Source organism: Gymnogyps californianus, chromosome 5 (assembly GCF_018139145.2).
Source record: "Gymnogyps californianus isolate 813 chromosome 5, ASM1813914v2, whole genome shotgun sequence".
NCBI lineage: Eukaryota > Metazoa > Chordata > Aves > Accipitriformes > Cathartidae > Gymnogyps > Gymnogyps californianus.
Genome location: NC_059475.1, coordinates 58377448 through 58397905, shown reverse-complemented (window position 1 = coordinate 58397905; position 20458 = coordinate 58377448). Strand labels below are relative to the sequence as shown.

At 41.0% G+C, this 20458-nt stretch overlaps 1 protein-coding gene and 1 long non-coding RNA gene across 2 annotated transcripts in view; one reads left to right on the top strand and one right to left on the bottom strand.

The window, feature by feature from the left end:
* BEGAIN (brain enriched guanylate kinase associated) overlaps positions 1–20458 on the top strand; it is a 159535-nt gene that overhangs the window by 32209 nt on the left and 106868 nt on the right. Inside the window, exon 2 of the mRNA XM_050897760.1 lies at positions 4240–4268. Within this exon, the coding sequence (XP_050753717.1) occupies positions 4240–4268 (29 nt within the window). The remainder of the gene's footprint in view (positions 1–4239; positions 4269–20458) is intronic.
* The window catches only part of LOC127016928 (uncharacterized), an 85426-nt gene that overhangs the window by 57172 nt on the left and 7796 nt on the right, over positions 1–20458 (bottom strand). The window lies entirely within an intron of this gene.

Here is a 20458-nt window from a genome sequence, read left to right as displayed (position 1 = left end):
AGGGGAAGGAAATTTCATTAGATATCTGGAAGATCTGAAATCTCATGATTGCTTGTCCTTCAGAAAGTGATAATACAATAAAGGAAATAAAACATAAACACAGTATTTTACCAATGCAGTCACCATGTGAATTGAATAGACTATCAGCATGACTTTTTATTTTATTTAAAAAGGTTTTGGTTCAATAATCAACACTATAGACACCAATCATATAACAAAAAATCAAAGAATTGAATCACTACGTTAAGTTTTATGTATGTCAATGACTAAGAATGTTCTGCCATTGTCCTGAGGTTGTTTGACTCATTAATCAAACATGGGGAGATAAAAAATTAGGGGATCACAGTATTTTTCATTCGCTCTGCTGACTTGAAAACAACTCAGAGATTGTCATGCTGTCTGAAAAACAGTAACCATATTCTAAAGGGAAAAAAAACCACAGTAAAATTTCCTGGGGTTTCCAATAACAGCATCCCTGCTTTCATTCAAGCCAGCGAATGACTTTGATCTCAAGGAATATCAAAGAATATCAACTTGCAATCTAGAATAAGCGGGGCAAGGGAGGAGATGATTTAAAAAAAAAAAAAAAAACCAACTGATTTGCCTTTTGAATACCTGCTCCAAAATGGACTTTTAAATGCTCAGCACTTCCAGAAAAGGAGAGTCTTGACAGTTGTTCTGTGTTTTACACTTGCTTTCTTTAAATACTCAGAAACAAGTCAAGTTTCTACCAGTACTCTTAGGCAGTGCCTGAAAGTGCTTCCAGGCAAAGTTGCCACACCACGTACTTCTGTAAAAAGGGAAGTCTTCAAACCCATCTCAGTATTTTAAGTAGGAGACTGTATATGGAAATGTAGCATATTGAATTACTGAAGCCAACCTTTTTGTTAAAAGCAAAAATTGTTATTTTTAGGCTGGTTAAATAAATTCTTTAGTCACACTGCATTGATATTGTTTAAAAAAAACAGGTATTTAAATCACATCTGATATTTCTGTAATTAAAGGTAATTACTGATCTTAATTAAAAAATATTTTATTTAAAAAAAAAAAATCTCACAGCTTCAATCACACTGCTCAGTTCAGGCATCAAGAGGCACTTGAAATGAATCAACCCACTAGCAAGCAGTAACTTATGAATGACATACCATAAAGGACATTCTTATAGCAACATTTACTTCAGTCTTTCTGCTTGAAATAGGTCCCACAAGACTTCCAGGACAAGATTGGTCCTAAAAGTAGCCAATTCAGAGCTGTTTAAAATATATTTTAAAATCAGTTCAGTAGGATATTTCAGATAGGAGGATAGGAGCCTTTGTAGAGAGCAGTGGGAGGATGATGTAACCTCTAAACTTCCACGGGCTATATCAATGGCAGGAATCTGGCTAGGAAACAGCAATTTTGCCTTAGTAAAAATGTCACCTTGTGAAAACAGAGCTGTTTCAGAAAACCACAGACTTTTAAAATAATTTTGAGTTGCTAAGGCTTTTTTGGGAGAAAAAAGAAATTAAGAAAAAATAAAAAAGGATGAAGAAGAAGAAGAAGAGAAGAAAGAAGAAGAAGAAGAAAAGGAAGAAGAAGAAGAAAAAGAAAATAGGAAAAAGAAAAGGATGAAAAAAGGACTTTCATAAGGAACACAATTATCTGAAAAAATAAAGTGCTTGGGATGAAAGCTACATTTCTACAGATGCTCCTATCTTTGTTTTCCCCATCTCAAGTTCCTATGTGTTCATTTGAGTCTCTAGCCTGAAAGCTAGGGCATTCGCCCGAAAAACACATAGGCGCTAGTCCTTTTGCGTGCTCTTATTTATTTACTAGAAGTGGATCTCCATCAAAAGAAGTAACAGAGCGTTGCAGTGCCGCAGCCCAGAAAGGGCTCTGACCAGGGTCAGAGCATCCTCCTTGAGGAGGATTGAGCTGAACCCATTGCTTCCACATCAGAGAGGAGCCCTCTCTTCGCTGCACAGGCTGTCAGGGAAAGGCAGAGGAGAACATCCCCGATGGTCCAAAGGAAAATTGGCCATGTTACATGAAACAAGCACCTTTTACTGTAAGGAAGTAAAAAAAAAAGCCCTACCATTTAAAAAAAAAAAAAAAAGAAGGTGAATAATTCATACGGAAGTAATTGCAGGTTGGTTTAGTCTTCTAGTTTGTTTTGGTGTCAGGCATCTGCTGTGCTTTTTTTCCGCACTAATTTCCTGTCGGGATTGGCAGCCAATGACTCACCTGCATTCACAGATGAGTATAGCCAGAAAGGCAGCCTACAGCTCCTCTTCTCCATCCTGCGCTTTAATCACACAAAACAACCCCCGCCCTGACCCCATGAGTACAGCAATATTCAAAGCACTAGGCAAAAGCAAGGCCAGGCAGCTTCCCCTTACGTCTGTAGATATTGCCATAATAGAAGGACTGAAATCAGATATTCTAAGCACTCTGTCTTTATGGGTAACTCCCACAGTTCAAGGCAAAGCAATACTGAGTGGCCCTGGAAAAATTTATGTGCAGTCTCCCCAAAATAACAGGAACATGATGATTAGGGCAGTTTTTGAGAGTTCATCTCCAGAAAACCAAACTGGCAAGCCCATGGGGCTGCCAGTAGCTTCCCATGCCCAGAGAGAAAGCCCCTGTGGTTCATTTTCTGGTCAGCAATGTTTAAACTATTTCCTGCATACTACAGAATACGGATAGAATCAATGGACAGATATAAATTAGAGAAAGCAATTATGGGTGCCTAGGTTAGATTTTTAATCTCAAAATCCGGGATTTATCATGGGCAACCCTGTGCTTCCAACAGACATGCAGGGACCACGTAAGATGTGTATTACATCCGTTACTGGGAAGCTGAGGAGGGCTTTTCCTGCAGCTGGCTTCTTGCATACCAAGTTATGGTGAATGCCTAAAATCCTTAATGTATGTCATCAGAAATTATCATGCAAACATCAGCCTGACTGACAACTTATCTAATGGGCAAATCAAAAGTAAATGAGAAGAAGGAAAGATGAGTGACCCAATGAAGAACCAGCAATTTGTCATTTGGGATGTTTTATTAGGCAGTTTGACAAATTTCCTGCTGGTTAACTGATTAAATTTACATTTCCCTATTTTTAATCTTTAATTTATTTCATACTCAAATATGATTGTTAGCCATTAATCAATAAGGTTTAAAGTGTTCATGATTAATGGGTAATGCCTTCAGTATAAATAAGAGATTCTGTGATGCTGGGATTTATCTGGCTCTAGAGATTGCAGGATTGCTCCGAGTGCTCATTCCTTAGTTACAATAAAGCGGGACCAGGAGGATTGATAAGATTCTGTGCCAGTGGTGTGATAAAATGAAATGGAAGCAGCTATTAAGGATCTGCACGAGATAATGATGAAAAAGAAACCAAAGGGTTAACAAGACTATGCTTTTGATATAAGTAATGTCAGAAAGATTAATGAGTCTCCGTGCTATAGATAAGTAGGGATTTACAGCATCTATACGGTAAAAAGAAACCAGACAGATTAATGAAATGACCACCTACGGCTCTGCCGGGATGTAAAGATTCGGGGCTATAGGAGTGCCGAGCCGCTGTCAAAGGGTTAATGGGAGCCTGGCTGCAGTGGCAGGCAGAGGGACCTGAGGAGTTACCGGAGTTGTAAGCTACAGCCCGGGTAAGTACCAGTGAAAGGGTTAACGAAAAGCCTTCATGTATTGAGATGCTAATTGTCAAGATAGTGTATTACTTGAGGAAAGTAATTTGATTACTCGAAACTCCCACTAAGGAGGCAAGCTTGTGTCCCTTCCATCTGTCGGCTCCGTGAAAGATGACGAATTGAACTCAAAATTCACGTGTGATGAAGTCACTGTCATTTCCCAGCCAGCAGAGCACTGCTGCCATGCCCACTGTGCAGAGGGTAGCACCGCATTTCAACTTTTCCTCTGAAACCCAGGAGGCACAGTAACCTGTTACTTGCTGCTGCTTGCTTTTTTTTTTTTTCACTCCCCATTTTCTGCCTCAGCGCTACAACTGAGTCATTCTGTTGCCCATGGCTCGTGGGTATACAATGCTCCCGCAGCGCGCTGCATTATTCCCCAGTTCATCTGTCAATGTTATTTTCGGCTAATGCAGATGTGGGGTTCGCTTACCGTCGCTTTGTAGACACTTGTCGAAAACCATTTGGAAAGCCTTAACTATGCATGAATCTGCAGAGTGAATGTTTTCTTTCATTCACTTGCTCCTATTATTTGATTTCTTGTAGGCCTCTGCGGCAGAGATGGAGAAAATAAGGTAAGTGAGACAGTTTATTTACATCTCATTATAGAGAAGAAATGTTCTGTTGCACAATGGACGATACAGGCTCTTGGAAAATATTTTGCTTAATACGATCAGTGTAAAATACTGGATTGCATGATGATGCAAGGGAAGCTGTGTTTTAGAGACAAAAGAAAAGGAATGTGGTTATTCTAGTAAATCTGTTTTGCAGGGATGTCAATTCAGAAAGGATGTTTTACACACAAACATGTTTTATTGCCGGATGCAGAGGATATTTGATTATATAAACGTTGTAGTCACTTGTCCATTTACTGCAAGAGCCTGCCATTCCATTTAATGAGGAAAGTGGATCAATAATTCATGAAAAAGCTGAAGAAAATATAGGCTTGACTTCAAAGCATCTAATTACTGTGGTTTGTTTCAATATAATGCTGTAACATTGGTGTTCGATTTTTGTTTTATATTGTATACCAGCCAGATAAATCTTGTCTCCTCTGTGTTTAAAATGTTGTCATACTGTACCAGTTTCTCAGCACATCTCTCTACTTTAAGCAAAAGGAGATGGCTTTTATAAACATAAGTTTTCCATCTCATGTCCGAGTGCAAGTCTGCTTTGGGGGATATTGCTTTTGTGTATGTTGTTAAGAAAGAAAAAGAAAGAAGAAAGCATTCTAGCCCTTTTTAAAAAATAAATTAAAAAAAAAATCAAATCCTGTCTACTAATAAAATCGCCAGGTATTATCAAAGTGATAGGTAAAATCTGAACTTTTTACTACCCTTTAAATACTTTATGGATCTTATTTAAATAACCCAAAACACAGGCCATGCTCTTATTTGATTTTTTTTGGACAAGCCCAAATTCTTTCTCCGAACCTGGTGACTCAGTTTGGTTAGTGACAACTGTTGTCCAAGCACAACTTTTTAGATTCCTTGAGTTTGGAATGGCTATCCTGAGTTAGTAGAAATGCAGAGATTTGACCGAGTGTTTAATGAATTCTGGGCTGGAAACGAAATCCTGTTTTTCCTTTGAAAAGGAGGAGGTTAAGTCTCTTACAGTGGACTTGAAGATGCATGTATGAAAGTTTCAAATAGAATATATTTATAAAGTGCTTCAGTCATACATTTTTTGTAGTGTCTCATGATGATGAAAGTATTATAACTTTTGAGCTGAAAGAAAAACCCTGTGTGATGTATTATGGTTTTGCATGTGTATAAGCACTATAATGTTAAAGCTGTGAGTTTTTCCTGAGTAATGACTGAGAAAGCACCTCGGTATGTGGTCCTGTGTTTAGTAAAAATTCCAAACAAGATCACCTGTGGTATATGCACACTCATGTCATGAATTACATGTCTTCTCTTAGAAGATGCAAGCAAATATATATTTACATGTTTGCATACTAAACATGTGTGCACAAACGCAATACAATACTTGTAATACTTTCCTGAGCATGCCTTGGCCTCTGCTTTTAGTAGACAGGCTCTTGCCACATTTGCAATAACGGGCTGCAGAGCCCAGGAGAATGAGCTCAGGAATGTATTGAAAAAGAAAGAATTTGCTATGACAAGAGTAAACAACCATAAAGCTCCATTTTCCTAGCACCCTAGTTTTGCAGCTGTCAGGCATGCAGCAGCCCTTACCTCAGTACTCCTTGAGCACTGTATAGATGGAAAAGCCCATACTGCCCAGCTGAAGGAAGTGGGAGTTTAGCTATTAACTCCAACAAGAGAAGGGTCAGGCTGTGGTCAGGAGTTTGTTAATGAAGTTTCCTGTTTACAATTCTTGTGTGTAAGAGTTGCTTCTGATGGATGTTTGTCCCCATCACCCAAGCCGGTGCAAAGCCAGTGCAAGGGCTCCCTGTGCTCCTGAGCGGAACAGCGAGCTGGGCTGGGGGAGCTCCGGCAGGACCCAGCGCCGAAGCTGCACTGCTCCATCCCGAACTTTTCCAGACTCCCTGTCTATAGCCATCGTTGTGGACGCAAACTGACAGAACTCTCAGCAGTTTAAGGAAACAGTAATCAAATCTGGAATCATTATTTTAAATACCTGGTGAACCCACAGACCTGAGAGAATTAGATTTTTCCTAAACCTGTCCAAGTCTGGCACCCAGGTAAAAAACAAATTACCTTGTCTTTTAAGCACAGTGGCTTCAGAGAGGCCATGAAGAGAGATAGCCTGAAGCCAGGGGAAGGAAGAAAAAAACAAGAGGGAAAATGGCAGACCAGGAGAAAAGAGGCATTTTTTGTTACAGGTAGAAACCAGTGTTAACACCACAGGAAAAGCCATTCCCACATGATACTTGTTCTGCCCTATCCCCTGGGCCCAGCTCTTTCCCCACTCTCTTTTTGCAACCAGCTGAGGACGTGCCATCCCACATCAGCTGGGACGGTGTCGGCCAGAGGACTAGAGGGTGAGCCCACACCAGCTGCGGAGCTGTGGTGCACAGAGGGTACGAGGCCCCTGCAAAAGAGGGAGGAGAAGGGGGTTTGGAATTAGCAAAAAGGAAACAAACCAAAGCCTTGCTGGAGAAACAGGAGAAGAGGAGCAAAGTGGATACCCACAGGACAACCTACAGTCAGGCTGAAAACCCTTAGGGTTAGAGAAATCCAGGTTTGCATTCAACAGTGCACTTCAAGATAAGAAAGTCTTTTAAATATGAAGAACAGGTGCAGAGAATCACACTTTTCAGAGGAGCTGCTCCACACTGACAGTCCTTGGGAGCTCACAGGGCCAAACATTTTAAGGCGGCAGCTCTGGAAGTCTTTGGGTGAGCTTTGCACATTCTCCAGCCCAGTGCATCTGGGGCACCCCCAAGGACTGGGGTAGCCAGGCCCATTCAGACAGAGGGGCAAATGCAGGAGCCTGCAAAATTGATCCACTGATGACCCATGCTTTATTCAGCCCCAAATTCACTGAGCCAGGGCAGCACAAGCAATGGTGCAGTGAACTAATACACTTCTTAGTGTTACATTCCTTCACTCAGAATCTAGCTGGAAAGATGCAATTCATCTCATGTAGGGCAATAACGATTCCCCTTGCAGACCAAGGAGCTGCTGTGACCTGTAACGTCACATCCTGTCCTTTTCAGCAGGGACTTGCTGTGACAGCGTTACAGGTGGAAGGAGCAGTAGGAAGCAGAGGTGGGAGGTTATCAGTATTTAGCCTGACAGAGGGACTACTTCCTCTAGAAGAGAAAACATGCTATTTTGTGCTAAAACTTCAACTAGAAGAATCAGTTACTGCAATGAAGTCTTCACACTGTAAACAATTCTTAGCAGTACATAGTGTTTATAACATCTCAAGGTACCAATATATTAGGCAGGAAGTAAGGCTAACTACTAATCACAAACCTCTTGAGGATCTGCACTTATGTAGGTTGGCTGTGTATGGTTATACAGTCACTTTAAACATTAATTACTTCTGACTACAACCTTTTAAATACAGGTTTTTGGATCTGGTTCTTTTTCATGTCTATAAACAAGAACTGAAAATCTTAGTTAAAGTAAATTTCTAACATACCTATACTATCTTATTTTGACTCTTAGCAGTGTGCTATCTTTGGTGCATATATTCAAGAGGAGCACATGCCTTCCAAGTCTGAGGCCTTGCAGATCTGTGGTGGCTGGCACACAAAATTGCGAGTACTCTGGAAACTGCTCCTTTAAGTCAGATTGAATCCATAGCATGGCTAGATGTGCAAACAAAAGACCACTTCCACCACAACTCCTGTACAAACTCCTGGTAGCTTTTACTTTGTTTCGATTTAATCCTCCTGCAATACAGGTTATAACATTCAACCTTTCAAGTGAAAATGTTGTAAGGTTTGGCGTAAGAGACCTCCAGATATATTTTTGTACACAAATATTGACCAGATTCTCAGTGTTTCTTACACTGAAGAGTATCTCACTCCACAGGAAATGCCAGTTAAGGTGACAGATATTTTTCAATAAAAGCTTTTTCTTTTTTTTAAATACACTCCTGAAATTTCAGTGACAATTCAGAAACTCTATAAATCAATATTCTTAGTTCTAAGCTTTCAAGATCCACAATAGGCTGAACTGTGTATCTAAAAGTACATAAAACAGGACACATCATCACCACCGTCAGCTGCCAGGCTCACATAATTAGTATCTGTAAGGAAGCTGTCTTTCTACTTTGCAATGTAACCATGGTATTCCCCAGCTGAGGATTACTTTATTTTGGTAGCATCAGTAGTGGCACTTTACTAATCATTCAGGGATCTCTGGTAAAAGTGATCCATGTCTCAAGGAACCTGTGAGGCAACATCTTCATTTCATTGTAGTCCTTGTTTCAGAACATGTGAAAGCCAAGTGCTTTGTTTTGCATACACAGCTGGTAGTAAGTCAGCAGCTCGATCCAAGTCTCTTGAATTTTCAGATTTGGACTTTTCTCAAGCATGTTTGAGTTCATCTGTGGTAAGGAATGAATATCAGTTCCTTCAAAAGGAACACCAGAGGCACGTGCAGTCCTAGGGAAAAGCTTCTGCAGTAGTTTACTGAAAATGTGAATACCTTCCTAAATGCCCACTAGATCATGCTGCCTTCCTTGCACTTGGTATAAATATAGCCCTCTTCATATGCTAATGAACACACTCCAATTTCCTGCCATCCCCACCTTGTCCTTGTTCCTTCTCTCAGCCTGTGTCTACACTAATTTTGCCATAGTTACTTGAACACAAGGAGAGGATTTTTTTTCTAGAAAGTTAACCAACAAACATGGTTTGCTTTACCCTAGGTCTTGTCTTCACATCCACAGCTGATATGCTGGGAGCCACTGCCTTGTACAGAGGCACAATGCCACAGGACAGCGGCAGGGCTGTGCAAGCAGCAGCTGCAGCATCTGCTCAGCAGTGTCTGCAGGCTCTAGCTGATGCTGGGACTTGAAACCGCAGCTGAGGACACAGGCAAAGAGATGGCATAGGGCAAGCTCAGAAGAAATAGAGCATAGGGAAAAGCTGGTGTGAAAGGACCATGAGTTTGGGGTCATTAGGGGTTATGGTAGAAAAGTTACCTAGCTAGGTGAATGTTGGGTCCGTTTTGAAAGAGGGAGGGAAAAAAGGAAAAGCAAAAAAGAGAGCTGCCTACTTATATTCGAACAGGTAAAGCAGGTTTTCATTTTTCTCTGCTTTGCAAGATGTCCTCATCTCCCAGGCAGTCCCAACAGCAGTGACAGCCCTGCAGCGTTGTTTCCAGCACGTTTGGTTTGTTCACGCTGCCATCCAAGGTGTGACTGCAGCACAGCTAAACCACACATCTCTCTCCCCCTGAGACTACGCTCAGCTTCAAGTTTGGTGGTTGTCAACCATAGCAATGGGAGCAATGGACACATAAGGATATATTCACAGCCCCCAGGGGAACTATAGCCCTGGAACTGGGACAGTTTGGGGTGCAGAGCTATGCTGATCCACCTATACTAGCACCTCTGAGAATTTTATTAATGTTGTCAGGGGCACAGTACGCTTGTGTAGCTCATACTAAAGTCCATCACACTTCATTTCCACTGTTACTGTTACCTGTGCTAGTCAGTCAAATCAGCACTACTTCAGCTGAGGCAGGAGGGTTACTGTTATGTTGTCCTAGAGCCTTGTGCCCTGAACTGTTGTCTGCTGCTTGGAAGAATGATCTAAAAAGGCAGTGATGCCGGTATGGAAGGAATCATCTCCAGTCACCTGCTGTAACAAGTGTTGTGTTATAATATCTTTTACTTCTAGATAAATATTGAGTGGAGTAAAAGTGTCCAGCAAACAAGAAACATGACAGGAACAGAGGGCAGAGCAGATTCAAGTTGAATGAAACCAGGGATAGCTGTGTAAAGTGGCCTGCAGGGACAAGTGGGAGCTGAGCAAACATCTGAAGAGACCAAGGAAGTAGGTAGGAGGAGATGAGCCATGCCATCAACTGGGAGCTGCAGTGAGTCACGGGGAAGAAGCTGGACCTAGGTGATACCAAGCTTACAAATAATGCTCTGCCTACACTTTTCTTGCAAGGCAAAGTGCATCACTGAGCAATACTATAAGCTGCTCAGGAAAAAAAGGAGGGGGCATTTTGGACAAAGATTTAAGAAAAAAAAAAGGTCCATTTCTTATAGTGTTAGTGATTAGTTCAAAACTTGTAGCATAGGGAGTAGAGCTTCCAGACAGTTTCTTTTTTTGTTGTTGGGTTCCCCCCCTTGCAAAGATGCAATGATCCTTGATGGTGAGAAAATTCAAAGGTGGGAAAATTGGATGCTCTCTGCATCCCCTTTATTGCTAATAGTGACTAGGCTTCAGTTTATGTAAGTGCTTTGACCAAAGCTATCGGGGGATAAGTGCTGAACAGTGAAAGCACCGACTCACAAAGCAAACAGTGGCAACGACTGCAACAGTAACAAAACAATCTTATAAGCTGAAGAGTGTAAGAGGTTCCAAGCTGCAAACCCCAGATGGTTCAAGGGCAATGTAGTTTGTGAACCACGCTTGAGCGTGCTCTGTGGTAAAATCAAGTACAATTTGAATGCTTGCTGCTGCTACAGCGCACAGACAGATGAAAGGAAGGAGATAACTTGTCTGCAACACTTTATTACAGGCTTTTGCAATTGCCAGCTCCATTGCTGCTGGCATGGCTTAGGCAATTTAATTTACCAATCAATTCTTGATTTACACACAAGTGACTTTAGAATGCATTCAAATAAAAACTCTGTATCACCACATTTGATTCAATGTTCTTTAAAAATCAAAAGCATCTGAAATATATCAGAACTATTAAGCTTTTCACATTAAAAAAATTGAAGGGGCTGAATTGTCTTAATGTTTTAGTGATGACCTAGAGCCAGCTTAGCATGAAGTACAATGTGCTGAAAAATAGGCAGCAGATAGTGAGCTATAATCATGCTTTTGGCAATTCATGAACATGAGGGTTGTATAATTTACAGAGCCCTCGAGCGGGATAGCAGGATCATAAGTGCCTGTAGCTCCTTGCTGGATTTCTCTCATATGTGTGACCATCCTACCACTCATGTGAACTGCACAACTCTTGTTATTCAACTCTTCCAGGAGTAACAAGATCCACCTCACTGAACAGTGCACGGAGTCACTGCTCATTGCTTGATTTGTAGCACTGTTTATACTGGGATAAAAAGGGCCTCCATGTCACATGCAGTTATATTGCCTCTTAGAGCATGACTTTCTTCATATATGCATTTGCAAAGCTCCGAAAAGCATTGAGAATTCCAGCTTTCATCCTGAACCTGCCCATCATTGTGTCAGCAAAACCATAACTGAGAAGTTGTGTGCAAGAGAACATACACAAGACTCATACAGCAGACTTGCATCTAGGAGGGCAAACGGTATTTGAGAGGAATATTGTTGGCAAAGCAGTAGCTGACTGACTTACGTGACATACTAGGATGTCATGACTACACAAATGCCATTTCAGCTACTCAGAGCAAAATGCAAATTTTGACCACCTCACCTTGATTTTGCCCATCTTTAAAAGGAGGAGGAAGAAGAGGAGGAGGGTGTCTTAGAAGAAGACAGGAGCTTCTGAACTTTTTCTGGAATCCACTGAGCTCTTCAGGGAGTCCCTACTGTGCTACAAAGACCCTCATGTTCACAAGAAACTCTCATGAGTCAACAGCTCCAAATTGCTGCCCTCTGTTCAACAAGACCAAGTTTCATATCCATGTCAGAGCAAAGGGCCTTAACTTTGAAGTTTCTGTACAAATCAGATCAAACAAATGAGCTCATTTTATGTTTCTGTTAGCTGTAACTGCCGTTTAGACAAGAGGATCAGTTCAAGGAGCTGCTCTATTTTTAAGGCCTTCCAAGAGCTATACTGGAATTCCCAGCAATGAATAGCAACTTAATCTTTTCCCTCACCATCCCCCAAGAGCTCATTCTTGCAGTAGGCAATTTGAAGAGATAAGCAATCAGCACTCCTCTTTTCTGTGCGTTTCTGTTTAAAAAGTATTAAATCTTTGTGCTGCTATTTAACTCAGGGATGCTGGCTTAGCCAAGGTACTGCACAAATTAACAGTTTTCAATGCTTTGCCTGTACAGAGTAGTCTACAGATAGAAAAAGAAATTGTCTATATATCTGTATAATTGGTCTTACTGCCAAGAAGTCCTACAGATGTAGGTACTTGAAATGACATTTAAGTAGCACTAAATGCATGGCAAATGACTTTGCACATGCATATTTAACTAAATTTGTAACTGCTGGGTCACTTGCCCTTTGAGATACTATTTCCTCATGGTATGAATCCTATGTCTGTCCTGTAACAAGGAAGTAGTATTTCCAGCGAGTTAATCAGAAACAGTCCAGAACAACATGTACCAAATATATTCCAAGACTTAATGCAGATCCATGAGTGGCTGAAAAATAAATGTTCTGCAGCTCTACCCAATATTCTTAACAACTCAGTGGGGAACTAGTAACAAAGTATATTCACGGACAGAGGCACATCCTTCATGATGAGGAAAGTGCTGCTTTCTATAGGGAAATAAAGATTTTTAGACTGCATACAAACAATCTATAGCACTGAAACAGTCCTATTTGAATTCAAAATAAATTGTATGCTTAGTTTTGACTCTCAGCTTGTGAATAACAATGATGCTTTTATTTGTATTTACATTCTGATTTAGATTGATGAGAGACCAACAATTAAAGAGTGAATGATCGAGCGACTCAAATACTCTGAAGGCTGGATAAAAATAAGAAGCCCAGCAAACTAGCCCAAAGCAATGCAAGTAGAGTGGCAAAAGACAGAGCAGCAATGATATTTAAATAAATTACTTGGAAAGCAATAACATAGCTCAACACACAGGAAAATTTGATTGTCCTAGTCAAAAAAAACGAGCAAGAAGTTTTTACACAAGTCCAAATGGGCCTTCAGTCCTATGCCTTTCCAGTGTTGAATTCATAGACAGGCTCTTGCTGAAAGGGGTGTCTGACTGGCCTGGCTTATTTTTGTCCAAATCTGCACAGCAGCTGGCCCTAGTACCCCCACTCTGCCATCTTCTTCCAGCCTTGCAAACACAGTGCCAGGCAGAGCCACGCAGGGAAGCACCTGGTTTCTCAACCCACATCAGCAGCGCGACCCTGCCAAATCTGAGCCTCAACAGTTCCACTTCATTTCAGACCCCTCACAAGCCTTTAGGAAGAGCAAAATCTTCCTGTCTTATCCCTGTCCTTACTGTACCAATGCCACCAAGTGCAATGGGCACGAGAGGCAGGCTTCTGAGTAGATTTTCAGCCCATGCTTTGAAATGTAGTCTAGGATAGCCCAGTTAATGCCTGTCTTTGCTCTGGAGCCCCTACATATCTGACAAGCTTGCGGGGAGGGAAGTGAGGTGGTAAAGAGGGCTGACAGAAAGTCCTGTCATTTGCTTTGCTTCCATTTTCCCACTTGTGGAAGGCAAAGCAGTACCCTTGCCCTGCAGCTAGAACTGCTGTGGTAGGTGCCAGAGACCCGTTGCTAAAATGATGTTCCCAGTTGTGGAGTCTCCTGAAGCACGTTTTCATGTTTCTTTGGTCCTGTTTTATTTCTTCACAAGATGCCACCAGTTTGGGTCCTGTCTTTATATCAAATGTTCTTTATTAAACTCTTTCCCTACTGGAGGAACCAAGAGCAGGAAGGCTCTAGGAGATGCACAGTCCTCCCCAGTCCCATGTGAAGGAAGGACCAAATTCAAGAGTCTTGACTTTTCCATAAGGAAGGTTAATTAGCCCTTTGTATAACTCAAGGGGTAGTTCTGGCAACAGAGCATATGAGCAGGAGAGGGAAGAAATGAATCATAGAGAAGACTGACATGAGTTTCTTTGGGCCAAATTTAGCTGACCTATACTGTTTGGTAGCAAAGCAACTTCCCCCCCCCAGCCCCCTTCCCTCCTTCTCAATTTACAAGAGAAATCACAACCTAAAAGTCATGAAATTTTTTTTCTGAGAAATTAAAAGTACATGAAATTGTAGCACTAAACAGGTAGTCTGCTAACAAAATGTCTGTTTAGAGGAGTAAAGCTGTCTTGTCCACTGCCTATGATGCAAAAGGTTCTAGATAACAGGTAACTTCCAATAACAGGAACACTTTTTTTTCCTCCACCTTGACTAGGCTGCTGATGCAGATTTTTACAGTAACTGTAGACTTCAACTTGTTTTCCTTTAATTGTGTTAGCTTTCTAATTTGACAAAGCCTCAGCAGATTCAGTTACTAAAACTGATGGGTTTCACATGCTGTGAGCTTCTGGAGGGTTTTCTTTACAAACCAGGACTGAATATCATCTAAATGTAAAAGAAAAAGACTCCAAGAGAGGTGTCCTATTAATTCCAGCACACAGTGCACTTGGAGCCATTTGAGAGAAACAATGCTAATCCAGCCAGCTTTGCTTAATATACTTTGCTTTGAAGAACATTTGTTCTCGTCTAAAAGCATTTCTTTTTTTTAATGAAGTGATAACCCTCCCATGGTCCACTGTGGAAAACAATTTTTATTATAACCTAGGAAGGTGTAGCAAATAAGCAACAACAGCTACATGTTACTTAGATTCAAGGAATGTGGAAGGTTTCAGTTACAGTTTTGATAGTAAAATTCTAATGAATGCTTTGCTGGTAATACAATGTGGACTGGACTTCTCTACTGTGGCTTTGCAGTTGCTTTGCATTCTCATCTCCATCCCCTGAAGAGCTCTCCGAATCCTATCACACAGTAAAAACAAAGTTTACCAGGATTTTCATCTTAAGGTTCCTATAGCACTGAACTACTAATTATAATGGCATGGAGAGCAGACAGTTCTGATTAAATTGCCAGCCTGGATTTGTAGACTGTCCCATCTCCTCATTCATCATCTCTATATACACAACGTTGGGAAAGCATCCTAGGATATAAATAGGCATAGATATGGTTGCATGCTGAATTCTAAGTAACTGAATGAATCCATTACCGCATCCTTGGAGGACTCCAATTTTTCCCAGAACTACAACTCCTTTTTGAGTGTTATCTACCTCATTATGCATAGATTAGTTACATTACGTACTGGTTTGCATAGACCACACAGAAACTGAGAACAGTTAACTACAGTTTTGCAGAGAGATTAATGGAATCAGAAAGAGACTTGAGAAAGCAACATATTCTTTTATCTAAAAGACAATGTTATTTATACTTTTTTACACTCATGTGAAGAACAAAGCACTCACATGATACTCCTGTCACTCATATCTGGAGTGTTGCCTGCTAGAAGTCTGCATTAATTGAAACCATAGCTGGCATACACCTGCAGCATGGATTCATGGCACAAAGCTACTACACTATTTAAGGTTTTCCAAATCCACTTCAAACTTTTCCTCATACCTTTGCTATGAGCCACTGAACTGGAGACTAGTTAACTAAAACTTTCACAATGACAGAAGACATTCTTATTAACAGCAGAATCAGTAAAATCAACAAAAACTGTTATCCCTTTACTAGTGGCAGCTCTTTTGCAGAAAGCTATTATTTGCATTTTCTATTCTTACCCTGACTATTTTCTTCAGCACTAGACATTAGGGCATTGACTTGCAGAGTCATGCCCTGATTGCCGAAATTAAGGGCAATTATGCAATGGAAAGAGGAAGTATAACAGGTCAGAGATTGTACATCTGCTTGAAATGCAGGTGGTGAAGGTGCTGCCATTACTGAGTTGACAACACGGCCTGAGGTCTAAAGCTTTGAAGGATCTGACAGTCTTGCTCTACAGACACGGGTTACAGCCACAGCCATTAGGATTCTCTCTGAAGCACTGTCAAAGTTCAAAGGATTTTCTTTTTTTTTTTTCCCAGCACTGTATAAGTCACAATCTTCCATCTCCTCAGGGGAACACTCGCCACCCTTTCCAGAGTAATGAGGAGTTTCAGCTAGAAGCTGGCAATCTTTCATGGGCATTGTGCCAGCCTGTATTTTTTGTTCCTAATTTGGAGCTTAAACATGTTGGTAGACAACACGGAGAAGCTGGGAGCCACTGCCTCTCACAGATGCTTCTCTCAAGATGCTGTGGAACCCAAATCCCAGCCCTATGCTGACCCTGTCAGACTTGCAGAAATTCCCTGATGTTTGCAAACCACTGGGATCTCCTTAGAAGGCAAGTTTTATAAATGTGCAGAATACTGCCTTCCCCTCCGCTCCGCCCCGACTCACTCATTCTGCATCATTTGACATTTTAACATATTGCCATATTAACCACCAAAAGTCTGATCTGTGAGCATGACTTCAAACTTGTATTTACAAGAGTAGAGATGCAGTGGCATATGGACCACCAGCTGGTGAGAAGTAGGAATGATACTTTGTGGAATTTGAGTCACTAAGTGAATTAAAAAAAAAAAAAAAAAAAAAGACCATCTTCTGTACAGTCAAAAAGTTAGAGAAAAGCTTGGCTTCTTAGAACCAGAGTTGTTTGAAAGGAAAACTGCAACAAGGCCACTACCCAGAAAGCACAAAATCTGGAGGCATTAAATAAACTAGAAGCTATGTTATTTATTATAAGAGGTATATGCAAACAAGCTATTTCCTGCTAAGGCTGTAAGAAATAATACCACAGAGGGAGTGATATAAGACAGAAAAAAAGAGAGATGACAGTCTGTTCCTCTTAAACAGGAGGAATAAAAATCACATCGAGAGCAAGGGTGACACTGGAGGAAGTGTCTTTTTATTGAGGTCATAACCACCTACACTCAAACTCAAAAGTCGCCAGCCTTTTCCCCCACCTCTCCCTAGCCTTACACCTTTTCCTAAGGTGTTTCCCACCCCTTCACCTTCTGGAGGGATTCTCCTCGTGCTCCATCAACAGCTTTACCCCTTCCCCTCCCCAAATGTTGACTTGAGCTGACATTCTGCAGACCTCAGACGTTTCCCACTCCAGCAACTTTTGGGAGATTAATCGCTTATTTAAGCTACCAAAGCTCGAGTCCTCCCAGGAAGTAGTTCATTCTTTCTCTTCCTGGTTTCTACCCTCGGACTGTTGTTTTTCACCACTGTTACTCCAGGAACAGTTGAAAATTCCCTGCCTAAGGTCATGCAACTGTAACAGAGATTAATTTTCATCAAACTTCAGAGACTGAGGTTCACTATTCTCCTCAATGCCAGTCCATTTCATCAACCTTTACCTATTTCCCTAGAAGTCCAGGTGAGGAGAAACCCCGGTTTTAGAAGACAGTTCTGTGGTCTCAGTCTGCAGTGCTGCTGACTGCTGCTCTCCCCTCACCTGTGCTCCCTTGCCAGCCCTGCTTGTTCAGGAGCAGTTCCCACGGCTTTCTCAGAGAGACGCAAGAAGAGGGAGTCTCCTGCAGCTCCACTGATGCAGCTGCTAAGCAGAAGCTGTCTTTCAATAGCTGGGATCTTTTTGGAGAAAGTAGTAGACAGGAAAAAAAAAAAAAAACAAAACATTTGGCAAGGGGAAAGATTCATAGATAAACATTTTTTGTAATGGGGGAGGAAGATATAGAAGGAAAGGCCTGTTCCTTCAAAAAATAGAATATTGTCTGGGGACTATTAAATAACAATATAACTAATTACCAAGATAATTATCTTCATGCTGGAACACCAAACAGCTGAAATACAGAAGCTGCTGAGAGCACTTACTATAGTAAATTACTGAAATGCTTGTCATGGTTTATTCTGCTGAATTAGGGTACTAAAAGAAGTGTGTTACGTTATTTCTCTATTGACTCTTCCACATGTGATTATTTATTATTAGATTCATAAGTACAAATCAGACAGGAAGGTCAAGTTACTAATGATTCTGGAGCCTCATCAGCTGTACAGCATTATCTGCACTGTAAAGGTAGATGGATTGTTTATCTGCATAATGGGAGTGATGTGAGTAATCATTAAAGTACTTGGATATCAGTCACATAAAAACCCCACTAGATCAGCATGCAAAGCATTAAAATTGTAAATGTTGCATTGGAGTTGTAATGTAAAGGAAATATAAAGCATGCCTTTTTTGCCTACCCTTCCTTGAACAAAGAGCAGAAGCATAGCAGAGAGAGAGAGAAATCTGAAATCATTACTTTCTGCCTCTGCACTGTGTAGGTTGGTTTGGCCAACAAAGGAACATTTGCACTTCTAGATGTCAACCATGTCTCAGAAACCCTCTGTGGCTCCTGCAAGCATTATTGCCTTCTTAAAGGCAAGACAGAGAATGGTTAAGCGACTTCTCCAAGTTCTTTGAGGGGCTTCTGTCAAAGCCAAGAGTGTACATGTAAGTTATTTGCCTTAAGACAAAGAAGGCAGAGGACATAGAGCAAGAGAACACAGTTTTTGCTTCAGGAGCAGAATAACCATTTCTGAAATGAGTAGTTTCATTCAGCCAAGAAGCAGGGACAAGTTCCAAAGCAGAACATCCCTCAACCAAATCAAAATGCTCATGGTACTGCTTGCTTCTTCCCTGTTTCACAAATCATTTCAAAACTCATTTGTGATTGTTTTTCTCCCCATCACTATTTCCTCACCACAGCACAGTAGCATAGACCCCTTATGAGGAAGGATCCAGATACACAGATTTGTCCTTAACTTGTCCCCAAGTATAAATAATCCCCGCAAAATCAGTGCTACTCGTTGCACAGATACAGGCTCTTAATATCACTTAGGGATACCAGATAAGCATCACTGCATACGTTCTTGCAAGCAAGGTACTACTAGCAGTAGCTTTAGGAGCTAAATCCACCGCCAGCGTGAGTGGACTGCATTCAGATCAAAATAGTTACTGCAGTTTCTACAGGTAACGTCTTTGATTTATCCCGATGTTTTCCTGTGCGTTAAAAAAGGTCAGCCAATAAGGAATAAAAAACATAGTGTGAGATGAAGGCAATTAACATGACTTCAGTTTCAATAGTGGGTTTTTCCCCCCCTCTTCCTGACATCTCTCAGCTTCAGAGAGAAGCCCAGCTCTAACTACCATTTCTATGCCCTTTTCAGCTTATGGTAATTGCTGTTGTGTAGTGTCACAGTATTGGGGCCTCTGCCCTATCCTTCTCCCCATTTTGTGCAGGCAGCAGCAGGAGAATTTTCTTTTGATTTATTCTTCTAATAGCTTCAGCGACATCAGAATATTAGAGCTGCCTATTATCTAAAGGTTTCTTTGCAAATTCACATGAAATGAAAATGTAACTTTTCAGTCATTAATGCACTGAAAGAAGTTGTGGTTAAAGGAGGAGATGGATGGTTCGGAAGCTTATCCATTACATTTAAAAGCAAATTGTCTAGTGGCAGAGGCTAGGTGAAACAGGCAGCAGGAGAAATCAAAAGACAGATTGAGATATCAATCAAATAGACTTTCAGATCCTTTTCTTCTTGCACAGACCACTAGAGGAGGCATTTAGAGGGATGTAACAAAGCAAAGAGAGTCTTCTGCCACGTGGGAAAACCTGAGGCATTTTTGCAGCCCAGTCACTGATGGTAACACGTGCTGCGCCCAGGCAGGAAGAGCAGGAGCACAGCAATGGCTGTTGGCAGAAAGCTGCTGGTGCCGTAGGGTACACCACACAGACTCCTCCTTACAGGTCTGAAAGGCAAAGGTTAAAGAAACCAAGAGGGCTCTTTAGTAAGAGTGAACTTTGTACCCAAGCTGGAAGCATCTTTGTAGGAAAATGCTTGAAGCGGACAAGTTTAAGAAATTTACTTTACCTCTCAAAACCAACTAAAACGCAAATAGATACTGCAAACATCTCAGAGGGGATTCAAGGTTCGAATGACTGTATGGATCTGACGTTTAACATTTTCATGCCTCAGTTTTCATCTGTAAAATGGGGATGATGGAGAGCTCTTTCCCAGCCTAAAAAGGACAACATGAATTAAGCATATAGAAAACTATGAGGCACCTCCATAAACTGGTTATCTAATTCAAATATAGCAGGTGCAGGTAGGACATGGGAGTTTATTGATTAGTACTACACCAGAGGAAGATTCAGATCTGCAGAAGAGTCACTGCACAATGAGTTAATATTTGCTGTTTGATGCTATGTCATTAAAAGCTCATGAGTTACTTCAGTCTTCATTAGATAAATATGGTATTGCAGTACTTTCTGTGTAGTTCTTCACATTTGAGTTATACACTTGCTTTGACTTCGAAAGAAACATTCCATTTTACTTTTCTTGATCTTTGTATCTTTTGCCCCCATTCTCAGAAGTACTGTTTGGACTTTAAGTTCTGCATTATAAACTGCATTCTTGATATGGATC